The sequence below is a fragment of the Somniosus microcephalus genome, chromosome 16 (assembly GCF_052327205.1).
Source record: "Somniosus microcephalus isolate GS21.2 chromosome 16, FLI_Smic_1.0, whole genome shotgun sequence".
Lineage (NCBI taxonomy): Eukaryota > Metazoa > Chordata > Chondrichthyes > Squaliformes > Somniosidae > Somniosus > Somniosus microcephalus.
In genome coordinates, this window is record NC_141002.1 from 52781597 (window position 1) to 52795266 (window position 13670).

At 44.3% G+C, this 13670-nt stretch overlaps 1 protein-coding gene across 3 annotated transcripts in view; it reads left to right on the forward strand.

The window, feature by feature from the left end:
- The window catches only part of slc13a4 (solute carrier family 13 member 4), a 148233-nt gene that overhangs the window by 37408 nt on the left and 97155 nt on the right, over window positions 1-13670 (forward strand). For all 3 annotated transcript variants that reach the window (XM_086009038.1, XM_086009036.1, XM_086009037.1), the window contains exon 2: window positions 4898-5029. In XM_086009038.1, the coding sequence (XP_085865164.1) occupies window positions 4898-5029 (132 nt within the window). The remainder of the gene's footprint in view (window positions 1-4897; window positions 5030-13670) is intronic.

The following is a 13670-nucleotide window of genomic DNA, read 5'->3' on the forward strand; positions in this document are numbered from 1 at the left end:
CTGCTTATTATTGTAGCGAGCTACAACAACAGGCCAACTCTCATTGGCAAAGATTGGTTGAGAAAGTTAAAACTGGACTGGAAAAACATCTTCAGTGTAGATGCTTCAAAGAAGCAATTCGACACAATGCTGAACAAGTACGAAAGCATGTTCACAGACAGTTATGAGGGCATCACTGGGTATGACGTGTATATCCGCATCAAGTCCAACGCGAAGCCTGTCTATTTTAAGGCAAGGCCGGTCCCCTATGCGTTGAAAAATCAGGTAGAGGAAGAGTTAGCGAAGCTCAGAGAGAACGGAGTGATGTAAAAAATGACAAAAGTGAATGGGCTACCCCGATTGTGGTAGAGCCCAAAGCAGACAAAACTGTACGCTTGTGCGGTGACTACAAAGTTACTATCAACCAAGCAGTTGATGATGAGCAGTACCCGTTACTTACATCGCAAGATTTGTACGCAGCACTCTCTGGGTCAAAGGTTTTCTTCAAGCTTGATCTGTCGTACGCTTACGCTCAGCTGAATGTTGACAAAGAGAGTCAACAGTATCTCACCATCAACACACACAAGGGACTGTACTCATACACCAAGCTGCTGTATGGTGTAAAGTCCTCCCTCAAAATCTTCCAAGCTATGATGGATAGGATTTTGCAAGGAATTCCAAATTGCTTATGCAATCAAGATGATATGCTGATCGCAACAACAATGAGGAAGAAAATCTAGAAGTGTTAGATATAGTGCTTCAAAGGTTGAATGCTCACAATGTCAAATTGAAAAGGAGCAAATGTGCTTTTGTGCAGCCCAAGGTTGTGCACCTTGGTCTGAAAGTTGATGCAAATTACTTGCAACCAGTGAAGGAAAAGATTGATGCTGTCATCAATGCTCCAAAACCACAGAACGTGTCTAAGTTAAGATCTTTCCTTGGAATGGTCCAGTACTACAACACGTTTCTTACCTGAGTTAGCGACCATGTTAGCTCCATTGCACGAGTTCCTCAAAGGATGTCCAGTGGAAGTGGACAAAAGCCCAACAGGAAGTTTACGACGCTTGTAAGAGAAGTCCCTCTAGTGATGCTCTACTTGTGCACTACAACACAGAGTGTGAGCTTAAGTTAGTGTGTGATGCTTCTAGCCATGGTGTGGGAGCTGTCATAAGCCACGTAATGGATGATGGCCAAGAGAAACCAATCACATTCGCATCGCGAACTCTCGCTAAAAGCGAAAGAAACTATGCGCAAATTGAAAAGGAAGCACTATCCATTGTGTTTGGAATCAAGAAATTCCAACAGTTCCTGATCGGCAGAAACTTTACCCTGATAACTGATCACAAACTGCTCCTAGCAATACTGGGGCCCAAATCTGCCATCCCTGCAATGGCCGCATCAAGAATGCAACTATGGGCAGTGTTGTTGTCACAATATGACTATACTTCAAAGCAAAACGCAATCGCAGATGCCTAGTCCAGGTTGCCACATGAGCACTCGTGTGTTGAGAGTGAAGGTGCGATTTTCTCATTAGGTGCAGTTGAAAAAAACTTTCCCGTGAATGCAACTGAGATTGCAGATGAGATTCAAAAGGACTCAGTACTGAAAAGACTGTATGAAAACACTTTGAATGGATGGACCGATCAGTGTATGGACACAGAATTGAAACCATTCCATAACCATTGTACTGAATTGTCTGGTGAGCAAGGTTGTATCAAGTGGGGAAACAAAGTGGTGGTACCTACTTCTTTGAGAGATAGAATTCTGGTCGAATTTCATACTGAACATCCAGGGATCGAAGTATGAAATCAATTGCAAGAAGTTTTGTTTACTGGCCTGGATTGGACAGTGATCTTGAATCACTTGTCAGCAAATGCAGCGTTTGCCAAAATTGCAGAAACAAACCACCCAAAGCTCCACTACAAGGCTGGTCAAGGCCAAGTTGACCTTTTCAGAGAGTACATGTAGATTTCTGTGAGAAAGCAAATGATTATTTCCTGGTATTTGTTAAGTGGATTGAAGTGAAACATATCGGTTCAAACAAGTCTGAGATAGAACCAGGATCATCTTTGAGTTCGGAACCAAAACAAAACAGCCTGAAAATTGGTTCAACACCGAAACCTTCTTTAAGGAGATCAGGAAGGCTCTGCAAACCTGTTATTAAACTGGATGAGGACAGGTTGCATAAACTTGATTTGTATTCGATTGAGTTTAGAAGATTGAATGGTGATCTAATCAAAGTGTTTAAAAATGACAAAATTATTTGTTAGGGGAGATATAGAGAAATTATTTCCTCTGGTGGAGGAATCCAGAACAAGATGGCACAATCTTAAAATTAGAGGTAAGCCATTCAGGAGTGAAATCAGGAAGCACTTTTTCACCCAAAGGGTCGTGGAAGTATGGAACTCTCACAACAACAACAACAACTTGTATTTATATAGCACCTTTAACATAGTAAAACGTCCCAAGGCGCTTCAGAGAAATATTAAGAATATAAGAACATAAGAAATAGGAGCAGGAATAGGCCACTTGGCCCCCCGAGCCTGCTCCGCCATTCAATAAGATCATGGCTGATCTTGGGCTCAAAGCCACTTCCCCACCTGTTCCCCATAACCCTTCACTTCCTTATCTTGCAAAAATCTGTCTATCTCCACCTTAAATGTATTTAATGACCCAGCCTCCACAGCTCTCTGGGGCAGAGAATTCCACAGATTTACGACCCTCTGAGAGAAGAAATTCCTCCTCATCTCAGTTCTAAAAGGGCGACCCTTTATTCTAAAACGGTGCCCCCGCGTTCTAGATTTCTCCACGAGAGGAAACATCTTCTCTGCATCTACTTTGTCGAGCCCCCTCAGTATCTTAATGTTTCAATAAGATCACTCTCATTCTTCTAAATTCCAATGAGTATAGGCCCAGCCTGCTCAACATTTCCTCATAAGTCAAACCCCTCATCTCTGGAATTAACCTAGTGAATCATCTCTGAACTGCCTCCAATGCAAATATATCCTTCCTTAAATAAGGAGACCAAAGCTGTACGCAGTACTCAAGTTGTAGCAGGACTTCCCTGTAATGTTCTCCCTCAAAAAATATTCTCCCTCAAAAGCCTGTGGATGCTGAGTCAATTGAAATTTTCATGACTGAGATTGATAGATTTTTGTTAGATAAGGGTGTCAAGGGATATGGATAAAAGGTGCGTAAACGGAATTGAGATACATGTCAGTCCTGATGTTTTTGAATGATGGAACAGATTCGAGGGGCTGAATGGCTTACTCCTGTTCCTATGTTCTTACCTGCAGTTCCCTTTAGAGGAAACCAAAGGATATTTTTTTAAATCTAAAGTCTCACTGAGACAAACCCCTTCACAGGTTCACACCTCAATGTCCAGTTAAGAAAGGTTGATACGGTCATATGAGTCCCTTCCAATATGTCAGACAATTTTGATAGGCATATGCCAAAAATTCTGGAGGGTTAATTTTCGCACAATCTAATAATTCCAGATCTTTTGGTCAGTTTTTATTTCAGCCCATAGTACTTTAGCCACACCTAGAGCCATTTAATTGACTTTTCCAGTTGATCTGAGCATTGTGTCCACAAACAACTTTATCCCATCCTTCAGCATCTTAGACTGGCTATTGAACAGTTTTATGATGCTTGTGGTTCCAGTGCTTTCCAAGTCAGCCATTTGTTGGTCTCAGTACCGAAGTATCTCACCTCCAGTTTTCTAATGGGAGCTGGCTTTCCCAGAATTCCAATATTAACACTTCAGGTTCTCCCAGAATTCAGTTGTATGGTTCAGAGAGCCCACTACCTTAATAAATTCACTAATATGGTCCAGGAAACTCATTATGCTACAGTTGCTGGCATGCTCTGCAGGTTCTGAGATTGTGAGTTTGGTTGCCTGAGCACACTGTCCAGACGTTTTGGTTATATATTTGATTGCCCGGGCACACTGTCCAGACATTTTGGTTATATATTTGATTGCCCGGGCACACTGTCCAGACATTTTGGTTATATATTTGATTGCCCGGGCACACTGTCCAGACGTTTTGGTTATATATTTGATTGCCCGGGCACACTGTCCAGACGCTTTAGTTATACAGATCATAACCACTGCTCCCATTTTTTCAGCCAAGAGGTGAGAGTAATGGTTCTGATGTTGCTATTTATAGTTCCTCTATCTTTTGTTTCTTTGCTTGTCCCATTATCACCCCCTTTTGCCTTGCACCATCATCCCTTTTGCCATGTAATCACTCCTGCCTTCCACCCTATCACAGACCTTCCCCTTTGTTCTTTCCTCACCTCCATCCATTTCACTGCCTCTGTACTGGCTTAAAAACTGTTAATTCTCTAACTTTTTCCAGTTCTGATGAAAAGTCATCAACCTGAAGCGTTAACTCTGTTACTCTCTCCACAGATGCTGCCTGATCTGCTGAGTATATCCAGCATTTTCTGTTTTATTTCAGATTTCCAACATCCACAGTATTTCACTTTTGCTTTGATTATATGTTTGTTGCCCGGGCACACTGTCCAGATGCTTTGATTATATGTTTGTTGCCCGGGCACACTGTCCAGATGCTTTGATTATATGTTTGTTGCCCGGGCACACTGTCCAGATGCTTTGATTATATGTTTGTTGCCCGGGCACACTGTCCAGATGCTTTGATTATATGTTTGTTGCCCGGGCACACTGTCCAGATGCTTTGATTATATGTTTGTTGCCCGGGCACACTGTCCAGATGCTTTGATTATATGTTTTTTGCCTGGGCACACTGTCCAGATGCTTTGATTATATGTTTGATGCCTGGGCACACTGTGCTTTGATGGTGCACAAAATTTCTCGGTGCACTGTTCCTGTCAGCATTCATGGGGATATGAAGCTCATAGACCATTGAGTAAATTTTCTGTTTCTGTCTTTCAGCCGGAGGCTCAATGTGCGTACGTCCTGATAGTCACCGCTGTATATTGGGTCTCTGAGGCCGTTCCACTTGGTGCAGCAGCAATGGTACCTGCCTTCCTCTTTCCGTTGTTTGGAGTCTTGAAGGCCAGTGAAGTAAGAAAAGAATCAATCTATATATTATGCATTTATATATGTATATATTTTATTTCATTTTTGCAATGAGTACCGATGAAAGCAACTAAGTAAGTTTAGCACAGACCACTTGTAGCAATGAGTTTCCCATTGAGTATCCCAGAATCGCATGTCAACCCTAAAAAAGCTATTCTCACTTTTTAAAGAGAACATAGTGTGGGGTGAGTGAAAGAAAAAATGATTCTATGCTGATCAATTTCCTAATCAGTGATAGAGCCATGAACAACAGTGGCAACCTAGTGAGGCACGTGAGCCATGTCAGTTTGATACACTTGGGGTAGTGAGGTATCTGAGACAATGCTGGCTGAGGGCTAGATGAAGGAGTTTCACACAGAGGGTTGTGAGGTATATTAGAGATTGTTCCAATAAGGGGAATGAGGTATGTCAGAGAATATTACCGAGAGGAATATGAAGTATATCAGGCAGTGTTATGCTGAGGAGTATAAAGGAAAGTGTTGCACTGAGGAGTGGGAAGAGTATCACATCCCTCAGTGTACCACTCTCTCATATACAGTGAGGGGAGTGAGGTATGTCAGAGAATGTTACAATTGGATATAACTGGAAGTTTTACAGTTAAAGTATATCGGAGATTGTTATAGCGAGGGATGGGGGTATATCAGAAAGTGCCATGGTGAATGGAATGGGGTACATCAGTGTTATAGTGAGGCATGTGGGGTATACCAGAAATGTTATAGTAAGGGATGTGGGTATATCAGACTGTTACTTTGAGGAATGCGCAGTGTATCTTTCAGAGAGCCAGCACAGGCACGATGGGCCGAATGGCCTCCTTCTGTGTTGTAAGTTTCTATGATTCTAATATTATCGTGATAGATGTGAGGTATCTGAGACAGTGTTACAGTAAGGGATTTAGGATAGATCAAGCAGTTTTACAGTGAGAGATGTGAGGTATCTGAGACAATGTTACAGTAAGGGATTTAGGATAGATCAAGCAGTTTTACAGTGAGAGATGTGAGGTATCTGAGACAGTGTTACAGTAAGGGATTTAGGATAGAGCAAGCAGTTTTACAGTGGGAGATGTGGGTTATATCAGAAAGTGTTACAGTGAGAGATGAGGGATATATCAGTGTTACACTGAGATGTTGGGTATACCCTACAGTGTTACAATGAGGGGTGTGGAGTATATCAAAGAGTTAGGGATATGAACAGATAGTAGCAGAACAATTGTAATAGTGATAAGGGCGAGTTTAATGAAATGAGTGAAAAGCTGGAAAATTGAAGACACCAAAATAAGAGTCAAAAGAATGGTTGATAAAGAAGTTAGGAAAAGTGAGAAAATGTAAGACCAAACTGAAATGTTTTAAAAGATAAAAACAAATGAATAGTGTTGAGGAGCAGAACTTATGTAAAAGTCAATTGAGTATAACAAAAAAAAGTATTATAAGAGGGGAGTAAAAAGACAGACTGTTTCTAGCAACAGGAGGAATCCAAAGATATATTTTAGCTTTGTAAGAAGTACATGCAGGGTTAAAGGTCACATAGGTCTTTCAAGTGAGGTGTGTAATAGAAATGAAGAATGAGGAATCACAGAATCACAGAATCACAGAAACCCCACAGTGCAGATAGAGGCCATTTCGGCCCATCGAGCCTGCACCGACACATATCCCACCCGATCCCCGTAACCCCTACACATATCCCACCCTATCCCCGTAACCCCACGTATTTAATCCCCCTAACACTAAGGGTCAATTTATCATAGCCAATCAACCTAACCTGCACATCTTTGGACTGTGGGAGGAAACCGGAGCACCCGGAGTAAACCCACGCAAACACGGGGAGAATGTGCAAACTCCACACAGACAGTCGCCCGAGGCCAGATTCGAAGTGCCACAATGGTAAATTAATCTTAAAATCAAACTTTGCCATTGAAGACTAGGCAAATTTCAGATCCAGTTATTTGAAATATTATAAAAGTTGTTATTGACCCCACATTTTGTGGCCAAGTGAAGAGTATAAGAGCAATTGATAGCTTTCAGAGGGGTCTGAAACCAGTGGTGGATGGGCTAAAGAATGGCAAATTGACTTTAGTACGTATAAGTGTAATGCATATTGAAACAACAAACGTGAAGTCTGTGCATGTCCAAGTGATGTTCATTAGCAAAGGTGAAAAAGGAAAATGCATTTGAGTGTGATTGCTGATGATTCCCTGAAAATTCCATGCATGCCTTTGATCCAGAGCACAGCCTCAGCATTGCTACTGATCTGTGTGGCAGAAGACCCAAAGGCTGCAATGAGATTGTTGTAGTCCCAATCAACAGCGTTCTGTGTGTGATTGGTAAGCCTGTACAAGGAGGAAGAGAGAATCTGTTGCACATTGGAACTTATAGCCTCTATGAAAGTAGTAGGCGCATTCATAAAGGGTGCAAAATTTGTCTGTAGGGCCTCAATCACGTGAGACCCCATTGCAGATGTCCCTAAAGTTGCCAAATGCTTCATAGTGGAATGCTGTGTTCTGATACTGTGCATCAACACAGTGCAGATGTGGGTAGTGGCCTTCTTCACACTATCCGTCAGCTGCTTCAGGCTTGACACTATCTCCAATGACTGTAACAATCCTTCCTGCTCCGAAAGCATCCTTCTTCTAAAAGCACGTTTCCTAAGGTCCGGATCCCTGTCCTCATCAGCTAAGGAGAATTGCATGCTGGTTTTCCAGATGGCAGGCTCCTGCCCCTCCCCTATCATCAACACCTACTGCTACCCACAGTTACTCTCTGTATCAGCTACTATACTCTCTTCAAACCCACCTTCCAGATCCCCAGGGATAGATGTGCTGTGAAGTTCAAGGTGTCTCTGGATCCCTGTTTCCTGACTGTTCTTGTGGGAGATCTAGAGAAAGCGAAGAGGAACATATGTCATAATGCAGATTCCCTATGTATAAGTGACATGGAAATTTCCTTTAGTGCATGCCTTGGCGCTACTGAGCTGTGCCAGGGCTTCTGATATTTATGGCCTCTCTGTCCTTAATCTCTGTGGTAGTATTCTCAAAGGAGGTCAAAAGGCATCAGTTAGGGGACCTCTTGGCTTGTGACTTCTACCCCTTTTGTTACGCATGATCTTTTCCTGCAAATATAGCCCAACAGTCAATAATTTGGAATCACTGGGAGCACAGACAGTGATATCCATGTGTCTGTGTGCATCCCTTGGTGAGTGTGAGCACAGAAACAGGCATAATGCAGACTATAGATGGAAGGATTTGCCTGGGGAATTACATGTAAGGATGCTAGAGAAGGAGCACTTGGAGATTAAGGGAGCTGTTGCAAAGATCACCCTGCAGCATACTGGTGTTCATGGGGAGCATTGGAGGTACTTTAAGATTGTGTGGCTGTGAAGTTACTGTACATATCACACATGCTTCATATATATCATTCTGACAATGTCTCCCACTTTAGTGTCTCCTACCTTAGTGCATCTGATGAGTTCTTTAAACATCTTGTGGAACTGCAGGCACTTCTGTCGAGTGGTGCCACTTGCATTTACATGTAGGATACCTCTTGACACACAGTCTGAGACACTCCTGTTAAGACCAGATGAGCACCTGCAAAGCAGCAGCAGAGAAACATCCACCCTAGGGGATCTGGAGAGTGAGGTTGAAGTGTAGTAGGTAATGCACAGAACATCATGATCTCCATCCACTGGCTCACTTGCTCCAGCCTTTGGAAAACCATTGATTTCTGCTCCTTCCACATCTAGTTGCTGACATCCCTTCCAATTTCAGCGTTTCTGTGATTGTGCTTTGAACAAAAAAATAACTGCAGCACCACGCGATTTCACACCCAGTAATGGATGAGCTCGCACACTATGTAAATGAGGCTGACTCCAGAAACAGACATGGTGCTGTGCACTAATGGTTGGGTGCACACACTGATTGATTATGCCCCAACATAGCTCCACATGAAAATCGGGACTAATATAGATCTGGCAATTACTGTTTCCATTGACCATTGTGGCTCAATCACAAATTAACTGTTGACTTCTCACCTGATCAGATGAAACAGGTTCACTCATTAGTGCTGTGTATGTGTTTGTGTATTGCAAGGATAATAAAACAATCAGTTCTTTGTAAGTCAGCCAGCTCATGAACATCGAGTGTTAGGGGCTTGTGGCGGTGATATGATGAATTTAATTTGAGTAGGAGTGAGTTACAGACTATGACATAGGCCGGAATTTTCCAGGGTGGTAGTGGGCACGATCGGTGGTGGGTTGGGTGTGAAAGTTGTTATTTTTGACAATGGGTAGGGAATCCGCTGTCATCTCGCTCCCACTGAGCCTTTCCCCCCGGGCGCGTCTGTCAACGCGGAGCCGACCTGACCGACAGCGGAGGGCGACGCAATTGAAATAATTATCAGGTAGTTTACAGGCACTTAAGAGCCTTTTTTCACTTACTTTTAAAATTTCCCTGCATGCCCACACAATTCACTTAGCTTCGGAACCACGGCTGTTAACCTGAGGCAGGAGTTCCATGGCCATTGCTCCAGCTGATTACTTGACAGCATCAAATGTACAGTAAAAGCTCCCACCTGACAGATGATCACTTTCCTCAGGCAGAAGCTGTTGCTCAGTCCATTTCCAGCACAGATTCTGCAGGCTGTAAGTCTTTCCAGCAAAGTCTCCATCCAGTGTCACTTCATTGGATGAACTCTCTCACCATTGACAAAATGCTTCCGTCATCTGTACTTCACCTGTCATCTATTCCATCAACATGGGTGCTGTTTATACTGTCTCACCTTGGTCCTCAGAATCGGACCATGATGAGCCCCAACACCAGCAGCACCAACAACAACACCACCAACCTTCTCCGCAATCACCTGATGTTGCACAGGACAGAGGGCATCAGCACCCAAGCACATTGCTGCCCGGGAGGTCAGGGATGGCCTCATCATGGCCAGATTTACTGCACTTTACGCTGTACCCCCATATGGCTGCCACATGATGCGCCAGGTTGGCACCACCCCACATCAACACCATAAAGCATCCCTACAATGCCCAAGCCATTCCTTTCACATTCATCACCATTGTGGGGAGTACCATTATGTCTCACCACTCACTGCAACTCACTAAGCCACTTCCAAAGGTGCATACGAATCTGTTCAAGACCAGAAAATGTTGAAAATAAAGATTTTTATGTTTGACACTGTATTAACAGAAACTTTACATAAACATTGGATAAAATACCCAAGTGTCTACCCTTGTGTGCTGTTAGTTGGTATGATTGCACTAGGATGAGGGTGAGTGTGAGGGGTGGCTCGTGAGATGGGGGTGTGATAATGTAGATAGAGAGAGAGGGATGGGTGGAGGTGCAAGGTATGTTGGTGTGAGTAAGGATGTGCAGGAGTAGGGTAGGGAAGGCAGAGTGATGGGGATGTGATGAGTGGCACAGCACGATGAGGTTGAGTGTGGCTTTGTACTAACGTTTCCTGATCTAATGAGATCATTGAAACTTTTGCAGCACTGCACCCAGGTCCTCCTGAACACATCCTTGCTTGTGCCCTCCTCTGCAATCTGCAACCAGGCTGTCTTGGTCTCCTGGGGAGGTCTCTTCTGCCCATGGGAAGGGAAGAGGACCTTCCTGCGTGCTCTGACTCCCTCCATAAGCATACGGAGGGAGTCATGGGAGAACCTGGGTGCAGCCCTACACCTCTGTGCAGTCATTGTCAGTGTTTGCAGCACTCCAATGCTGTGTTAGGTGAAACTTCAAATCTAATGTGGCCAGGGACCCACCCAGGTCGGCAAAATTCCAGACCTATTGATGGTGCCATAGACTGAGAGCAAAACTTGAGCAATGGAACTGACTATCAGGCGCTGCGTATAGTACAATTTGCGCCACCGCCCGGGACAAACTAGGGCTTAGTTTTCAGTGCCCTTCTGTCATTTCCACCGTGCATCTGCACCTAATACCTTCCAACAGCAACATCTGTGACTCCATAAATGTTCTGCAGTATATCATTTTGTGTTTAAAAAAGATAGCTAATTTATGTTTTAATTAACTTTTGTTTAAATCAATCTATAATGAGCCCAATGTTAAACGTGGATTATGTTTTAATACCAAACAGTTTCAAACTGTGGGCCAATTTTCCGTTGCCTCGTGCCCTGTGAGCACTTGGTTCTGAGGGGCTAGGAATACTTTCAATGTAAATTGCTCTTAATATCTTTTAGATTGTACAGTTCTGTTCAAATGATTCAGGTTAAAGCAACAATTTCATTTATAAAACAAATGAATCAATTCTGTTTCAGTGGCTATGCTAATCTGCAATGTAAAATGGTTTGGAGATGGGGGAGAAAAATTCGGTTTCTTTGTGCCTCCCGTTAGCACCCTAAGAGGGTTGCCAACGCCTCCCGCGAAATTCAGTGGGAGGTTAGCGGCGGCGGTAACCATTAGTGTCCTGCGCCGCTGCGCTGCCAGCAATGGCATCATCGCCGTGCGCAGCGCCCCGCTTGCACCCCGGCCGTGACCTTCGGTAGTGCCCCCTGACTTACCGCAGGACGCTATGTCTGACGGGGTCAGGGGGGCCTACCTACGGCCGGGGTGGTACTAATTAAAGGCGAGATGCCAGGCGGCCATTTTTGTTGCTGGCCACCTGCTAGCACCTGCCTCCGTTGCCGTCCCCGACCTCCTGAGCAGCCCCCCCACGGAGTGCAGGCTGCGCTCCGTGAGCCCGGCATTCCTCTTGAGTGCCAGGCTCTTTTGCCGGCACTCCGATCCCTGGTGGCCCAGCTGGGCCCCGGGTCGTGCTGCGCTAGGCCCCTCCCCTTTAAGAAGGGGAGGAAGGCCTGCAGTACCGCATCATGTAGCGCCGCAGCGCGTGGCACAGCGGCACGTAGCACCGCGATATTCCCTCGCAGCACCCCAAGAGGGAGGCGGGGCACTTCCGGTAGCACCCCACTTCCCTCTTGTGGTGCTACCGATGAATTTCGGCCACAGGGGCGCTAATTTTTTCAGGGCGCTAAAAGTAGCACCCTGGCGAAGTTAGCGCCCCAAGGGGGCGCGACTCAATTTTTTCCCCAGGATCTTTAATTTTGATCTTTACATGGGGTTTGTTGCTGACCATCCATGGAATCTCTCTCTGGTGTATCTATCTTTCTTTGATGGCTTCAGATGGGCTATCAAATTTTACCAACACAGACTGTGAAAATACTTTTCAAAATAAATGACTGGGGTAAAGAAAATTTAAATAAATGTTTCTTAAACTCAAAACGAGCTGCCAATCAACATATTTACAGCCAAAACCCGGAAGATGCTTGTATTTGAATTGAATGGCTTGGCCTATCCCTCAGACATACCGGCCTGGTCTGAAACTTTTGCTGAGAAAAAGTGCTGATGCACGATGTATAGCCATTGTAGTTTCCAGAGCCAGCCTAATCCCAAAATGATTGCGAGCTCTCCGTGTTAGAAATGCCACTCATTGGGTGGTTGTCGCTTGGGAAATGGGAACTAGCATGGTGCTGAGGATTTAAGGGCCTGGAGCAGCTTAAAGGGGACACCACACCTACAATCGTTTTGGCAGCAGATTTTAAACTTTGGTACTGAAAGCATGTCTGTGAGGTCCCTAGGAGGCCAGAAAAACCTACAGTGCACAGATGAAGCTGTATAAGTGCTTCTGGATTAAGTTAGAAAGAGAAGGGCAGTACTGTTTACTTTGACACAGACCCCCCAAGAAAAGCAACAATAGTGGTGAGCAGGCAATCAGTGCTAATATGACCACCACATGCTCTAATGAAAGTTTAATGGTTTATCAGGGCAGACAAGGTAAGAGGAGTCAACCAGACTTTCCAAGAATACACTGCAGTGAGCATGTCATGCCACTTACTGACCTTGCCTTACATCGTGTTAAAGTGATTAAATTGCTTGTCATCAATGCCCAGGAGTCAGTGTGGTGTCCTTTAGGGGAGTATTCTTTCACTAATAGCCTTATATGCAATCACCATACTAAAAGCCTCACATGGAATTTGACTGTTGGTATATACATCTGTCATGACCCCCATTTGGGGTAGTTGCTGATACCTGGGTTTTACTATTTCTCACAATAACAAAAGGTGAATTCTCAGTTTTTGCATTGTTTTTAAGAAGAAGGTTTTAACAGCACTTGTAATTGTTTAAGCTACTTCCTTTAAACTCCCACTTTTAAGGTAGTGCCCAGCGACGCTGGACATTAATTTTATACTGCCGTTATGATGAAGGAGCAAAAATTATGGAAAATGGGTTATATGATGCAGAAATGATGGCAGAAAATGGGCCACGTGCAAAAAGCCTAACAGATCCACACCCCATTTTCCGCAGGTGGTAGCAACAGAAACGCCAGGCTAATGTCTATATTCTGATTGCTTTCATTTTTATCGAGCATTTGTCCTTTCCTCTCCCCCTGAGCATATACTGACATGCTTTGGTCCCCATGGTTCGTGCTGACACTCTCTCCTCCTCCCCCTCTCAGTTAATGCTGGCATTCTCCCCTCCGCTCCCTCTCAATTCATGCTGAAACGCTTATTCCTCCACCACATCAAAGCACCATTCCCAGCTTCTTCCTTCTCTTTCCAAGTGCTGCTTCCAGCTTCTCCCTCCAAGGCAGTGTGCCCCACTTCTGCCCCTTTC